The 16,956-nt window shown below is 43.5% G+C and overlaps 1 protein-coding gene across 2 annotated transcripts in view; it reads left to right on the top strand.

Moving 5' to 3' along the window:
* mlx (MAX dimerization protein MLX) overlaps positions 1-16,956 on the top strand; it is a 50,908-nt gene that overhangs the window by 18,355 nt on the left and 15,597 nt on the right. The window contains exons 3-6 of one of the 2 annotated variants that reach the window (XM_078224300.1): positions 8,665-8,766; positions 11,902-12,011; positions 12,126-12,225; positions 14,025-14,124. In XM_078224300.1, the coding sequence (XP_078080426.1) occupies positions 8,665-8,766; positions 11,902-12,011; positions 12,126-12,225; positions 14,025-14,124 (412 nt within the window). Of the gene's footprint in view, positions 1-8,664; positions 8,767-11,862; positions 12,012-12,125; positions 12,226-14,024; positions 14,125-16,956 lie in introns of both variants that reach the window. The other variant, XM_078224299.1, reaches the window with a different exon arrangement.

Raw genomic sequence — 16,956 nt, 5'->3', positions numbered from 1 at the left:
CACAACCCCACCAACCTTCGTGTCATAGAAATCATAGAAACCCTACAGTGCAGAAGGAGGCCATTCGGCCCATCGAGTCTGCACCGACATACCCACCCTACCGCCACATATTTACCCACTAATCCCTCTAACCTCCGCATCTCAGGACTCTAAGGGGCATTTTTTTAACCTGGCCAATCAACCTAACCCGCACATCTTTGGACTGTGGGAGGAAACCGGAGCACCTGGAGGAAACCCACGCAGACACGAGGAGAATGTGCAAACTCCACACAGACAGTGACCCAAGTTGGGAATCGAACCCAGGTCCCTGGAGCTGTGAAGCAGCAGTGCTAACCACTGCTACCGTGCCGCCCCGTGTTGTCGGCAAACTTACCAACCCATCCCTCTGCTTCCTCATCCAGGTCATTTATGAAAATGACAAACAGCAAGGGTCCCAGAACAGATCCCTCGGGCACACCACTGGTGACCGACCTCCATTTAGAAAAAGACCCATCTATACACACACTCTGCTTCCTTTGGGCAAACACAGTAAGAAGTTTAACAACACCAGGTTAAAGTCCAACAGGTTTATTTGGTAGCAAAAGCCACACAAGCTTTCGGAGCTGCAAGCCCCTTCTTCAGGTGAGTGGGAATTCTGTTCACAAACAGAGCATATAAAGACACAAACTCAATTTACATGAATAATGGTTGGAATGCGAATACTTACAACTAATCAAGTCTTTAAGAAACAAAACAATGTGAGTGGAGAGAGCAGCAATGTGAGTGGAGGGGCTTGCAGCTCCGAAAGCTTGTGTGGCTTTTGCTACCAAATAAACCTGTTGGACTTTAACCTGGTGTTGTTAAACTTCTTACTGTGTTTACCCCAGTCCAACGCCGGCATCTCCACTCCTTTGGGCAAGCCAGTTCTGGATCCACCGAGCAGCAGCCCCTTGGATCCCATGCCCTCTCACTTTTTCCAGAAGCCTTGCATGGGGGACCTTATCGAACGCCTTGCTAAAATCCATATAAACCACATCTACCGCCTTCCCTTCGTCAATGTGTTTAGTCACATTCTCGAAGAACTTCACCAGGCTCATAAGGCACGATCTGCCTTTGACAAAGCCATGCTGAGTATTCTTGAGCATACTAAACCTCTCTAAATGCTCATATATCCTGTCCCTCAGGATCTTCTCCATCAGTTTACCAACCACTGAGGTTAAACTCACCGGTCGGTAATTACCTGGGCTATCCCTATTCCCCTTCTTGAAAATAGGAACCACATTCCCAATCCTCCGGCACCTCTCCCGTCTCCATCGACGACGCAAAGATCATCACCAGAGGCTCTGCAATCTCTTCCCTCGCCTCCCACATATTACATTAGAGTAATGACTTACTCAGTTAATGGTAGGGCGCTGGGGAGAGTTATAGAACAAAGAGATCTAGGGTTACAGGTTCATAGCTCCTTGAAAGTGGAGTCATAGGTGGACAGAGTGGTGAAGAAGTTATTTAGCATGCTTCGTTTCGTTGGTCAGAACATTGAATACAGGAGTTAGGATGTCTTGCTGAAGCTGCACAAGGCCACACTTGGAATACTGTGTGCAGTTCTGGTCACCCTATTACAGAAAGGATATTATTAAACTAGAAAGAGTGCAGAAAAGATTTACTAGGATGCCACCGAGACTTGATGGTTTGAGTTATAAGGAGAGGCTGGATAGACTGGGACTTTTTCCCTGGAGCGTGGAAGGCTGAGGGGTGATCTTTATAGATGTTTTCCCAAAGGTAGGGAAGTCTAAAACTAAAGGGCATAGGTTTAAGGTGAGAGGGGAGAGATACAAAAGGGTCCAGAGGGGCAATTTGTTCACTTAGGATGGTGAGTGTCTGGAACGAGCTGCCAGAGGCAGTAGTAGAGGCGGGTACAATTTTGACTTTTAAAAAGCATTTGAACGGTTACATGGGTAAGATGGGTAAAGAGGGGATATGGGCCAAATGCGGGCAATTGGGACTAGCTTAGTGGTAAAAACTAGTGGCGGTATGGACAAGTTATGTGACAGCTTGTCGAAAGCTTTCTGAAAGTCTAAATAAACCACATCCACTGGCTCTCCTCGTTCAACTCTACTAGTTACATCCTCAGAAAATAGGGTGGCACAGTGGTTAGCACTGCTGCCTTACAGCACCAGGGACCTGGATTCGATTCCCGGCTTAGGTCACTGTGTGAAGTTTGCATGTTCTCCCCATGTCTGCATGGATTTCCTCCAGGTGCTCCGGCTTCCTCCCACAGTCTGAAAGACGTGCTGGTTAGGTGCATTGACCCAAACGGGCTGGAGTGTGGCAACGAGGGGAATTTCACAGTAACTTCACTGCAGGGTAATGTACCCCTTGTGACTAATAAATAAGTTGGACTCAAGAGACTGTTTCCATGCTGTAAACCTCTATGACTCTGTGAAAGTGGATAAATCTCCAGGTCTTGATAACCTTCATCCAAGAGTACTTAAGAAAGTAGCCCTGGAAATAGTAGATCCATTGGTGGTTATTTTCCAAAATTCTTTGGACTCTGGAATAGTTCCTGTAGATTGGAGGGTAACTAATATAAGCCCGTTATTCAAAAAGGGAGGTAGAAAGAAAACAGGGAACTATAGACCAGTGAGCCTAATGTCTGTATTGGGAAGTTGCTGGAGTCTATTATCAAGGATTTCATAACTCAGCATTTGGAAGGCTATGATACAATCAGACAAAGTCAGCACGGATTTACAAAAGGGAAATTATGCTTGACAAATCTATTGGAATTTTTTGAGGATGTAACTAGTAGAGTTGACCAAGGAGAACCAGTGGATGTGGTTTATTTAGACTTTCAGAAGGCTTTCAACAAGGTCTCACATAACAGGCTACTATGTAAAGGTAAAGCACATGGGATTGCAGGTAATGTCTTGAGATGGATAGGTCAAAAAGAAAAGAGAGGCGTACATTAGATCCAGGCAGCTAAAAACGGAGGGAGCTCTGGAGGAGTACAAAGTAGGAAAGAACTCAAACAAGGAATTAGAAGGGCAAAAAGGGGTCATGAAATGTCCTTGGCAGACAGGATTAAGGAGAATCCCAAGGCATTTTATTCATACGTTAGGAACAAAAGGGTTGTCAGGGAAAAAATCGGACCTCTCAGGGACAAAAGTGGGGAATTATGCTTAGAGCCCAAAGAAGTAGGGGAGATCCTAAATGAATACTTTGCGTCGGTGTTCACAAAGGAGAGGGATGTGTTGACTGGGAGTGTCTCGGATGGGAGTGTTGAACCGTTAGAGAAAATCTCCATTACAAGGGAGGAAGTGTTAGGTTTTTTAGAGAATATAAAGACTGACAAATCCCCAGGGCCTGATGGAATCTATCCAAGGCTGCACAGGGAGACGAGAGATGAAATCGCTGGGCTTCTGACACAAATCTTTGTCTCGTCACTGGACACAGGTGAGGTCCCAGAGGATTGGAGGATAGCTAATGTGGTCCCGTTATTTAAGAAGGGTAGGAAGGATAACCCGGGTAATTATAGGTCGGTGAGCTTGACGTCCGTGGTAGGGAAGTTGTTGGAGAGGATTCTTAGAGATAGGATGTATGGGCATTTAGAAAGGAATAAACTCATTAATGATAGTCAGCATGGTTTTGTGAGAGGGAGGTCATGCCTCACTAACCTGGTGGAGTTTTTTGAAGAAGTGACTAGAATGGTTGACGAGGGAAGAGCCGTGGATATCGTCTATATGGACTTTAGTAAAGCGTTTGACAAAGTACCTCATGGTTGGTTGGTGCAAAAGGTTGGATTTCATGGGATAAAGGGGGAGGTGGCTAGATGGGTGGAGAACTGGCTTGGTCACAGAAGACAGAAGGGTGGTAGTGGAAGGGTCTTTTTCCGGCTGGAGGCCTGTGACTAGTGGTGTTCTGCAGGACTCTGTATTGGGACTTCTGCTGTTTGTGATTGATATAATCGATCTGGAAGAAGGTGTAACTGGGGTGATCAGTAAGTTTGCAGACGACACGAAATTGGCTGGACTTGCAGATAGTGAGGAACATTGTCAGAGGCTACAGAAGGTTTAGATAGGCTGGAAATTTGGGCAAAGAAATGGTAGATGGAATTCAATCCAGATAAATGCGAAGTGATGCATTTTGGTAGAGCAAATGTAGGGGGGAGCTATACGATAAATGGCAGAACCATAAAGGGTGTAGATACGCAGAGGGACCTGGGTGTGCAAGTCCACAGATCCTTGAAGGTGACGTCACAGGTGGAGAAGGTGGTGAAGAAGGCATATGGCATGCTTGCCTTTATAGGACGGGGCATAGAGTATAAAAGTTGGGGTCTGATGTTGCAGATGTATAGAACGTTGGTTCGGCCGCATTTGGAATGCTGCGTCCAGTTCTGGTCGCCACACTACCAAAAGGACGTGGAGGCTTTAGAGAGAGTGCAGAGGAGGTTTACCAGGATGTTGCCTGGTATGGAGGGGCGTAGTTATGAGGAGAGATTGGGTAAACTGGGGTTGTTCTCACTGGAAAGATGGAGGATGAGGGGAGACCTAATAGAGGTGTATAAAATTATGAAAGGCATAGATAGGGTGAACGTTGGGAAGCTTTTCCCCAGGTCGGTGGTGACGTTCACGAGGGGTCATAGGTTCAAGGTGAGGGGGGGGGGGAGGTTTAACACGGATATCAGAAGGACATATTTTACACAGTGTGGTGGGGGCCTGGAATGCGCTGCCAGGCAAGGTGGTGGAGGCGGGCACACTGGGAACGTTTAAGACTTATCTAGATAGCCACATGAACGGTGTGGGAATGGAGGGATACAAAAGAATGGTTTAGTTTGGACCAGGGAGCGGCGTGGGCTTGGAGGGCCGAAGGGCCTGTTCCTGTGCTCTATTGTTCTTTGAAGAAAAAGTTGGCACAAATGAGTCTTTTTCTGTTTGGCAGTCAGTGACGAGTGGAGTTCTGCAGGGATCTGTGCTAGGACCTCAAGTGTTCACGTAATATATTAATGATTTGGATGAGGGAACTGAACGTATTATCTCCAAATTTGCAGATGATACAAAGTTGGGTGGGAGGGTGAGCTGTGAGGAGGATGCAGAGATGCTTCAGCGTGATTTGGACAGGTTGTGTGTGTGGGCACTGGCAGATGCAGCATAATGTGGATAAATGTGAGATTATCCACTTCGGTAGCAATAATAGGAAGACAGATTATTACTTGAATAGGTGTAAATTGAGAGAGGTGGATACTCAACGAGACCTTGGTGTCCTCGTGCATCAGTTGCTGAAAGTAAGCAAGAAGGTACAGCAGGCAGTAAAGAAGGCAAATGGTACGTTGGCCTTCATAGTGAGAGGATTTGAGCATAGGGATAGGGATGTTTTGCTGCAATTGTACAGGGTGTTGGAGTATTGTGTGCAGTTTTGGTGTCCTTATCTGAGGAAGGAAGTCCTTGCTATAGAGGAAGCATAGCGAAGATTTACCAGGCTGATTCATGGGATGGCAGGTCTGTCATATGAGGAGAGATTAAGTCGGTTAGGTTTACATTCATTGGAGTTTAGAAGATGAGAGGGGATCTCATAGAAACGTATAAAATTCTAATGGGGTTAGACAGGGTAGATTCCGAAAGAATGTTCCCAATGGTGGGGGAGTCCACAACTAGGGGTCATAGTTTGAGGATAAGGGGTAAACTTTTTAGAGGTGAGGGGAAATTTCTTCACCCAGAGGGTGGTGAATGTGTGGAATTCACTATCACAGAATGTCGTTGAGGCCAAAATGTTGTCTGATTTCGAGAAGAAATTAGATATAGTTCTTGGGGCTGAGGGGATCAAGAGATATGGGGGGAAGGGGAGGGATCAGGATATTCAATTCGATGATCAGCCATGATCAAAACGAATGGCGGATCAGGCTCGAAGGGCCGAATGGTCTACTCCTGCTTCTATGTTTCTAATCCCAGAGTGAAGGTACTAAACTGTGGGAAGTCTAATTACGACAGTATTGGGCAGGAAACATAGAAAAAACTACAGCACAAAACAGGCCCTTCGGCCCCACAAGTTGTGCCGAACATATCCCTACCTTCTAGGCCTACCTGTAACCCTCCATCCTATTAAGTCCCATGTACTCATCCAGGAGTCTCTTAAAAGACCCTATTGAGCTTGCCTCCACCACCACTGACGGCAGCCGATTCTACTCGCCCACCAGCCTCTGTGTGAAAAACTTCCCCCTAACATTTCCCCTGTACCTACCCCCCAGCACCTTAAACCTGTGTCCTCTCGTAGCAGACATTTCCACCCTGGGAAAAAGCCTCTGAGAGTCCACCCGATCTATGCCTCTCGGGAATGTTGAGTGGGGGCGGCTGTTTGAGGGTAAATCCACATCTGATGTGTGGGAGTCTTTTAAAAGTCAGTTGTTAACAATTCAGGACAAGTATGTCCCTGTAAAAATGAAGGATAAAGATGGCAAGATTCGGGAATGCTGGATGACAAGAGAGATTGTGAGCTTAGTGAAAAAGAGGGAGGTGTACATAAATTTCAGGAAATTGAAAACAGATAAGGCTCTTGAGGAATACAAAGAGAGCAGGAAAGAACTTAAACAGGGACTGAGGAAGGTTAAAAGGAGCCATGAAATGTCTTTGGCAGGCAGGATTAAGGAGAATCCCAAAGCTTTTAAGCGTATGTGAGGAGGAAGAGACTAGCTAAGGAAAGGGTGGATCCATTCAAGGACAGTAGAGAGAATTTGTGTGTGGAGCTAGATGTGGTGGGTGAGGTCCTTAACGAGTACTTTGCATCAGTATTCACAAAGGAGAAGGATGTGGTAGATGGTGAATGTAGAAAGGAAGATATTGACATTCTAGTACATATTGAGATAAAAAGGGAGGAGGTATTGGAGGATTTGAAAAACATTAAGGTGGACAAATCCCCAGGGCCAGATAAGTCTATCCCAGAATACTGAGAGAGGCGAGGGAAGAAATTGCTGAGGCCTTGGCCAAAAACTTTGTATCCTCTTTAGCCACGGGAGAGGTACCAGAGGATTGGAGAGTAGCTAACATTGTTCCTCTGTTTAAAAAGCGCAGAAGAGACAATCTGGGAAATTACAGGCCTGTGAGCCTTACATCAGTGGTGGGGAAATTATTGGAGGAGATTCTTAGGGACAGAATGCACTCACATCTGGAAGAAAATAGGCTTATTAGCGATAGGCAACATGTTTTTATGAAGGGGAGGTCATGTCGCACAAACTTTGATTTGGATGAGAATTTAGGAGGCATGGTTAGTAAGTTTTGCAGATGACACCAAGATTGATGGCATAGTGGACAGTGAAGAAGGTTATCTAGGATTGCAACGGGATCTTGATCAATTGGGCCAGTGGTCCGATGAATGGCATTAGGTAAATGCGAGGTGATGCATTTTGGTAGATTGAACCAGGGCTGGATCTACTCAGCTAATGGTAGGGTGTTGAGAAGAGTTATAGAACAAAGAGATCTAGGGGTACAGATTCATAGCTCCTTGAAAGTGGAGTCACAGGTGGACAGAGTGGTGAAGAAGGCAACCGGCATGCTTGGTTAGGCCGCATTTGGAGTATTGTCTACCATTCTGGTTGCCACACTACTGGAAGGATGTTGATGGATTGGAAAGGGTGCAGAAGAGATTTACCAGGATGTTGCCTGGTTTGGAGGATATGGACTATGAAGAAAGGTTGAACAAACTTGGATTGTTTTCATTGGAGTGTCGGAGGATGAGGGGAGACCTGATAGAGGTTTACAAGATTATGACAGGCTTGGATAGAGTGGATAGTCAAAGGCTTTTTACCAGGGTTGAGGTGTCAATTACTCGGGGACATAGGTTGAAAGTGAGAGGGGGAAAGTTTAAAAGATGCAAGGGGCAAGTTTTTCACATACAGGGTGGTGAATGCCTGGAACGTGCTGCCGGAGGAGTTGATGGAAGCAGATTCTATAACAACGTTCAAGAGGCATCTGGATAGATATGTGAATAGGCAGAGACTAGAGGGATATGGACCACGCAAGAAAATATTACATTAGAGAGACATCTGTGGCAGCCCAGACTGGTGGGCTGAAGGGCCTGTTCCTGTGCTGTTCTTTGTTCCAATCTAATGACACCGTTCTGGACCTAAGGTAATTTTGGAAAATTATAGCCAGCACGTCCACTATTTCTGCAGTTCTCTCTTTTAGAATCCTTCGGTGTAAGCCATCAGGTCCCAGGGATTTGTCTGATTGTAATCCCTTCAATTTCTCCAGCAATTTTTCTCTGCTAATATTCATTTCCTGAGTTTTTAGCACCTAGGTTACAGTTTATTTCTGGCATGAAACTTGTGAATTCTACTTTGAAGATTATTTTGAAGAGAATCAGTAACGTTTTCCTTCATTGCCTGGCCAATGTTTATCCCTCAGTCAAATCACCAAAACACAGTATATGGTTATTATCATCTTGCTATTTGTGAGAGATTGTTATTTGAAAATTGGATGTTATGTTTCCTCCTTTACAACAGTAACTGCAATTCAAATAAATTGCCTTAATTAGCTGGAAAGTTTTTGGAATGTCCTAAGCTAGTGAAAGGTGCTTTGTAAACCTGACTCGCTATTTATAATATAAATATAAAAGTCAGATTTAACTACAGACTGTTCTCTTTTATGTGTGACATATTAGCTGACAACTTGTATTCAATAACTTGATCTGTTTTCCCAGGATTCTTTGCTGACAGCACTAGAAAAGGAGGCATCGTGTCAAGAGCAAACAGCATAACGTCCAACGCAGGCTCCACCAGTGCCTCCTCTGTACCTAACACAGGTAATGAATTCACAATTATATTGCACTCTGCAGCTGCTTCTTCTGGTGGCTGGTTGCAGTTCAGGAGAGTCAGGGCTTTGCACGCCAGCCTACTACAAAAATTAAAAGGAATGCTGGAAATTTACAACAAGTAAATTAATCTCTTTAAAAGTTAATTTCTTTTCTCTTTCAATTTTGTCTTCAGCAGAACTGAAAACCCAAAATAAAGTAGCCCTGTGGTGTTTTGGGTAGGACAGATAGGAAGAAGCAATGGGTGGTCAAACCAAGGGGTTTAATAACCTTATGCAACTTGTTACTATAATTGCATCTTTGAATTCTATTCTGATCTTTGCCTGTGACTCCCTACACCAGCTCCAATGTATCAACACCAGCTAGAGGAACATTGACTCACTTCAGGCCTTTGTTAACTTTTCAGGGCAAGGTATTGGTGATGTGGGTATTTTGGGAATTCAGAGAAAGGGGAGGTAGAATTAACCTTCTGTTCGGTATAGTCTGCTGGTTTGTCCTGCACTCTGGATGTTGAGCTCTTTTGTTTTTAATATTTTCTACCTTAATTTTACAGTCCGTGCATCTTCTTTCTTTTTCATTTCTTTGCCCCACCTCCCCCACAATTTTCTGATGTCAAACTTTCTTTTTACTCTGTTAGTGTTTTCAGTATTGTTCATTGCAGTCAGGGGAGGTGCCAGTGAAGCTACACACGAGGTGCATGATGGTCAGCAGAAGCAGTATTCTGGATAGAAGTTTGGACTCTGTCATCAAAGACCCTCAGAGTAGAGCACAGGGAGCAGATGCCAAGATTAATCCTGCTCAGATCGTGTTATTCGGAGAGATGTTTAGGGGTTAGGCACCTGGCTCCAGGGGATTGATTCAGTTTCTGGGATCTAGTGTTTTCTCCTGGTGGTTTTTCCAGTGTTTTCCAGGTAGCTTTTCTATTTTTTTCCAGATGGGTTTTCCAGGTGTTTTGACTCTTGGCAATTCCCCAGCTGTGTGTGTTTCCTATGACTGAGGGACTGGTAGCTTTAGCTGTATTTTCATTAGATAACATGTTAGGTTCAGTGATGCTTGGTGTTAATGTGTTTATATTATGTCAGTCTGTATTTATCCAATTGAAAGATAATTTTAAAAACATTTTGTTCATTTTAAACTATAAATAACATTTAATCATTTTTAAATACCAGCCGACAGATCATTTTGTATTGGGTTTGGAGTTTCTGTTGCTGCCAAAGTTTCCCATTACATGCACACACTGATCATTCTGCAGGTGATTTAGGCCAAAATCTTGGAGATTATTTGATTATACTGTTCTGCAAGTACACTTTACTCAGGGATTACTAGACAGTGATCATGAGTGGGAGTCTTGTTTGATTCAATATTTTTGTCTTTCCGCCACTCTAGCTGATGTTCTGAACCATTCTCAAGTTCAGAGATTTCCAAATGGGAAAGAAAACATTACTGAACACATTTAATATTGTCAAAAGATACAGCACACAAACCCATTATTCAATCCAACCAGTTAGCAACAAAACAAGTAATAAGAGGAATGGGTCCTCAAGGTAGAAGTCTAAATTTATTTTCATAGAGTCAGAGATTTACAGCATGGAAACAGGCTCTTCAGCCCAACTTGTCCATGCCACCCAGTTTTTACCATTAAGCTAGTCCCATTTGGCCCATATCCCTCTATACCCATCTTATCCATTTAACTGTCTAAATGCTTTTTGAAAGACAAAATTGTACCCGCCTCCACTACTACTTCTGGCAGCTCGTTCCAAACACTTGCCACCCTCTGTGTGAAAAAATTGCCCCTCTGGACACTTTTGTATCTCTCCCCTCTCACCTTAAACCTTTGCCCTCTAGTTTTAGACTCCCCTACCTTTGGGAAAAGATGTTGACTATCTACATTATCTATTTCCCCTCATTATTTTATAGACCTCTACAAGATCACCCCTAAGCCCCCTACGCTCCAGGGGAAAAAGTCCCAGTCTATCCAGCCTCTTCTTATAACTCAGATAATCAAGCCCCGGTAGCAGCCTAATAAATCTTTTCTGCACTCTTTCTAGTTCAATAATATCCTTTCTATAATAGGGTGACCAGAGCATGGATTTTTTTTAAGTTGTCTTGGTTTCGATCTTGTTCCATCACTCAGGTGGAAATTAACATCTACAAATTGGATCTAGGCAACATAACAAAGGAGTCCTCTTCTGTCTATAAAAGCTTTCATAGAATGAAGTTCAGGTCATGCCTCATTTGAGCAGCAGGCCTAGTTGAAGAGTTCAGAAGATGGGTAACTGTTGATGACTCCAGACTTGTTGTCATGTCTTCATTTCCACCAAGCTAGTTCAGAAGACCCTTCTGCTGTGTGGAGTATTTATCTAGTAAACCACTGAAGATTTCAACAATGTAGACCAAACACTGTGATAGGCTAATTGCAGTTAATTGGCTCTAGCAATATTTATGATCTTCTGTCACTCCCAAATATAAAAAATTAGAGGAAGATCTAAAAACATCTTCACTGTTAACGAATTTGGAGTATTGTGTACAGTTTTGGTCACCTAGTTACAGGAAGGATGTAAATAAGATTGAAAGAGTGCAGAGAAGGTTCACAAGGATGTTGCCGGGACTTGAGAAGCTGAGTTACAGAGAGAGATTGAATAGGTTGGGACTTTATTCCCTGGAGCGTAGAAGATTGAGGGGAGATTTGATAGAGGTGTATAAGATTTTGATGGGTATAGATAGAGTGAATGCAAGCAGGCTTTTTCCGCTGAGGCTAGGGGAGAAAAAGACCAGAGGGCATGGGTTAAGGGTGAAAGGAGAAAAGTTGAAAGGGAATATTAGGTGGGGCTTCTTCACGCAGAGAGTGGTGGGAGTGTGGAATGAGCTGCCGGATAAAGTGGTAAATGTGGGTCACTTTTAACATTTAAGAAAAACTTGGACGGGTTCATGGATGAGAGGGGTGTGGAGGGATATGGTCCAAGTGCAGGTCAGTGGGACTAGGCATAAAATGGTTCGGCACAGACAAGAAGGGCCAAAAGGCCTGTTTCTGAGCTGTAATTTTCTATGGTTCTATGGAAGTGATTGAAACGTTCTCTTTCCTTGTAGCCGAATGCATGACAGACAATGATTGTTCTCCAACTGCAGATGATGAAGATAGTGACTACAGGCAGGAACTTGCGTATAAAGAGACTTATAAAGATCGAAGGAGACAAGCTCACACACAGGCTGAACAAAAGAGACGGGATGCCATTAAGGTGCGAGATTTAAATTTAGAAACTGCAGCTTTGAAGCTCAGTCTAAGGTTTGTACAGCAAATTTATAATTAATCAGCTGGCTATCTGAACAATTTTTAAATGACTGTCTCACAGAAAGGATATGATGACTTACAATCAATCGTCCCGACATGCCAACAACAAGATTTCTTGATTGGATCCCAGAAACTGAGTAAAGCCACAGTTCTACAGAAAAGTATGTATGATTCTGCCTTTTAATGTTTAGTGGACATTACTGTATTTCCTGATGGAAAACATATTCTACCTCTGAACATTACTACAGCTCTAATTGGCAACACTGTTATGGATCAGAAGCTTACTTCTGTCTCAGACCTCTGCTCATTCCTTTGTGGGATACGGTTATTCAGCAAATTCCTAAAACCTACGGAACTAAATATTAAACAAATTGGCACAAAAAAAATGAAAGCACATTCTCAAGTTTAGCAATTTCCAAATGGGAAAGGAAACATTACTGAACACATTTAATATTGTCAAAAAATACAGCACACAAACCCATTATTAAATTCAACCAGTTAGCAACAAAACAAGTAATAAAATAAGAGGAATGGGCCTTGAGGTAGAGCTCTGAATTTAAAGTTGTCTTGGTTTCAATCCTGTCCCATCACTTGGGTGGAAATTAACATCTACAAATTGGATCTGGAGAACATAAAGAAATTCTCCACAAAACAGAAAATGCTGGAAAATCTCAGCAGGTCTGACAGAATCTGTGGAAAGAAAATAGAATACAGTAAGAAGTCTCACAACACCAGGTTAAAGTCCAACAGGTTTATTTGGTAGCAAATACCATAAGCTTTCGGAGCTACCAAATAAATTTGCTACCAAATAAACCTGTTGGACTTTAACCTGGTGTTGTGAGACTTCTTACTGTGTTCACCCCAGTCCAACGCCGGCATCTCCACATCGAAAGAAAATAGAGCCAACGTTTCAAGTCTGGATGACCCTTCGTCAGAGTAAAGAAATCATCTCTGTTCTTATACAAAAGTTTTCATAGAATAGAGTTCTGGTCATGTCTCCTTTGAGCAGCAGGCCTAGTTCAAGAGTTCGGAAGATGGGTAACATAGAAATATAGAAGATAGGAGCAGGATGAGGCCATTTGGCCCTTCGAGCCAGCTCCGCCATTACGATCATGGCTGATCATCCAACTCAATAGTCTAAATCTGCTTTTTCCCCCATAACCTTTGATTCCATTCGCCCCAAGTGCTATATATGCAGCTGCCTCTTGAATACATTCAGTGTTTTGGCATCAACTACTTCCTGTGGTAATGAATTCCACAGGCTCACCACTCTTTGGGTGAAGAAATGTCTCCTCACCTCCATCCTAAATGGTCTACCCTGAATCCTCAGATTGTGATCCCTGGTTCTAGACTCCCCCACCATCGGGAACATCCGCACTGCATCTACCCTGTCTAGTCCTGTTAGAATTTTATAAGTCTCTATGAGATCCCCCCTCATTTGTCTGAACTCCAGCGAAAACAATCGTAACCTAGTCAATCTCTTCTCATACATCAGTCCTGCCATCCCCGGGATCAGCCTGATAAACCTTCGCTGCACTCCCTCGAAAGCAAGAACACCCGTCCTCAGAAAAGGAGACCAAAACTGCACACAATACTCTAGGTGTGGCCTCACTCAGGCCCTGTATAATTGCAACAACACATCCCTGCTCCTGTACTCGAAACCTCTCGCAATGAAGGCCAACATACCATTTGCCTTCTTTACTGCCTGCATTCTTACCTTCAGTGACTGGTGCACAAGGACACCAGGTCCCGCTGCACACTCCCCTCTCCCAATTTACAGCCATTCAGGTAATAATCTGCCTCCTTGTTTTTGCTTCCAAAGTGAATAACCTCACATTTATCCAAATTATACTGCATCTGCCATTGATTTGCCCACTCACCCAACCTGTAACTGTTAGTGACTCTAGTAGGGGACATTTATTTTGATAGAATGTTAAAATTGTTCTTTTTTTTTTTGCAGCTATTGATTATATCCAGTTTTTGCATAAGGAAAAAAAGAAACAGGAGGAGGAACTCTCCACTCTGCGCAAAGATGTCATGGCTCTGAAGATCATGAAGGCGTAAGATTATATAACAATATATTTTCTACCTGGACTAACTTCAGTGGACAGGAGCCTTTTCGATTACACATCTACAAGTTGAATTTTCTGTGAACACAATATCTAAATATTCTTGAAAGCAGAAATGTTGCATTATAGTGAACGTTACTATCATGATGATTTGTGATGTGGAGATGCCGGCATTGGACTGGGATGGGCACAGTAAGAAGTCTCACAACACCAGGTTAAAGTCCAACAGGTTTATTTGGAATTCCAAATAAACCTGTTGGACTTTAACCTGGTGTTGTAACACTTCTTACTGTGATGATTTGTGCACATTGAGCCCATCTCAAAGTCCATAGAGTCACAGAGGTTTACAGCATGGAAAACAGGCCCTTTCGCCCAACTTGTCCATGCCACCCAGTTTTTAACCACTAAGCTAGTCTCGATTACCCGCGCTTGGCCCATATCCCTCTATATCAATCTTACCCATAAGAAGTCTCGCAACACCACGTTAAAGTCCAACAGATTTATTTGGAATCGCAAGCTTTCGGAGCACTGCTCCTTCAGGTGAGTCCCATGTAACTGTCTAAATACTTTTCAAAAGACAAAATTAGACCTGCCTCTACCACTACCTCTGGCAGCTTGTTCCAGACACTCACCACCCTCTATGTAAAAAAAAATATTGCCCCACTGGACCCTTTGGTATCTCTCCCCTTACACCTTAAATCTATGCCCTCTAATTTGAGACTCCCCCACCTTTGGAAAAATATGTTAACTATCTACCTTATCTATGCCCCTCATTATTTTATAGACCTCTATAACAGCACCCCTACGCTCCAAGGAAAAAAGTCCCAGTCTATCCAGCCTCTCCTTATAATTCAAACCATCAGGTCCCGGTAGCATCCTAGTAAATTTTTTCTGCACTTTCTAGTTTAATATCCTTTATAATAGGGTGACCAGAACTGTACACAGTATTCCAAGTGTGGTCCTGTGCAACTTCAAGACGTCCTAACTCCTGTATTCAATGTTCTGACCAATGAAACCAAGCATTCCAAATGCTTTCTTCACCACTCTGTCCACCTATGACTTCACTTTCAAGGAACTATGAACGTGTACCCCATGATCTCTTTGTCCTATAACTTTCCCCAACGCCCTACCATTAACTGAGTAAGTCCTGCCCTGGTTCAGTCTACCAAAATGCATCACCTCGCATTCATCTAAATTAAACTCCATTTGCCATTCATCAGCCCACTGGCCCAATTGATGAAGATCCCGTTGCAATCCTAGATAACCTTCACTATCCACTATGCCACCAATCTTGGTGTCATCTGCAAACATACTAACCATGCCTTCTGAATTCTCATCCAAATCATTAATATAAATGACAAATAACAGTGGACCCAACACCGATCCATAAGACACACCGCTGGTCACAGGCCTCCAGTTTGAAAAACAACCCTCTACAACCACTTGTCTTCTGTCATCAAGCTAATTTTGTATCCAGTTGGCTACCTCACACTGGATCCCGTGCGATTTAACCTTATGCAACAACCTACTATGCATCACCTTGTCAAAGCCTTGTTAAAGTCCATGTAGACAACATCAAGTGCACTGCCCTCATCCACCTTCAGTCAAATTCGTGAGACATGATTTTCCACTCTCAAAGCCATGCTGACTGTCCCTAATCAGTCCTTGACTCTCTAAATGCCTGTAGATCCTGTCTCTCAGAACACCTTCTAACAACTTACCCATCACAGATGTTAGGCTCATCGGCCTGTAGTTCCCAGGCTTTTCCCTGCAGCCCTTTTTAAACAAAGGCATAACACTTGCCACCCTCCGATCTTCAGGCACCTCAGCTGTGGCTGTCAATGATTCAAATATCTCTGCTAGGGGACCTGCAATTTCCTCCCTAGCCTCCCACAACGTCCTGGGATCCATTTCATCAGGTCCCGGGGATTTATCTATCTTGATGTGCTTTAAGACTTCCAGCACCACCACCTCTGTAATGTCTACACTGCTCAAGACATCATTATTTTTTCCCCAAGTTCCCTAACATCCATGCCTTTCTCAACAGTAAATACTGATGAGAAATATTCATTTAGGAATTCATCCTTCTCTTGTGGCTCCGCACATAGATGATCTTGTCGATCCTTAAGAGGCCCTACTGTCTCCCTGGTTACTCTATGTCCTTTATATATTTGTAGGAGTTCTTTGGATTCTCCTTTGCCTCATCTGCCAAAGCAACCTCGTGTCCCCATTTTGCCCTCCTGATTTCTCTCTTAACTTTACTCTGACACCCTCTATACTCCAAGGGATCCACTTGACCCCAGCTGCCTTTGCATGTCAAATGTTTCCTTCTTGACCAGGGCCTCATTATCCCGAGTCATCCAGAGTTCCCTACTTCTATCAGCCTTTACTCATTTACTCACATTTGGAAACAAATGGACTTATTAGTGATAGACAGCATGGTTTTGTGAAGGGGAGGTCATGCCTCTCTAACTTGATCAAGTTTTCTGAGGAAGTGACAAAGATGATAGATGAGGGAAAGGCAGTAGATATTGTATACATGGACTTCAGTAAAGCTACCTCAATGGTACCTCATGATAGACTGGTTCGAAAGGTGAAGTCACACGGGATCAGAGGAGAGCTGGCAAGATGGATACAGAACTAGCGTGGCCATAGAAGACAGAGGGTAGCAGTAGAGGGATGCATTTCTGAATGGAAGGCTGTGACTAACGGTGATCCACAGGGATCAGTTCTGGACCTTTGTTGTTCGTAGTATATATAAATGATTTGGAGGAAAATGTAGCTGGTATGATTAGTAAGTTCGCAGACGACACTAAAGTTGGT

The sequence above is a fragment of the Mustelus asterias genome, chromosome 11 (assembly GCF_964213995.1).
Source record: "Mustelus asterias chromosome 11, sMusAst1.hap1.1, whole genome shotgun sequence".
NCBI classification, from domain to species: Eukaryota; Metazoa; Chordata; class Chondrichthyes; order Carcharhiniformes; family Triakidae; genus Mustelus; species Mustelus asterias.
This window is presented reverse-complemented; position numbering and strand designations above follow the sequence as displayed.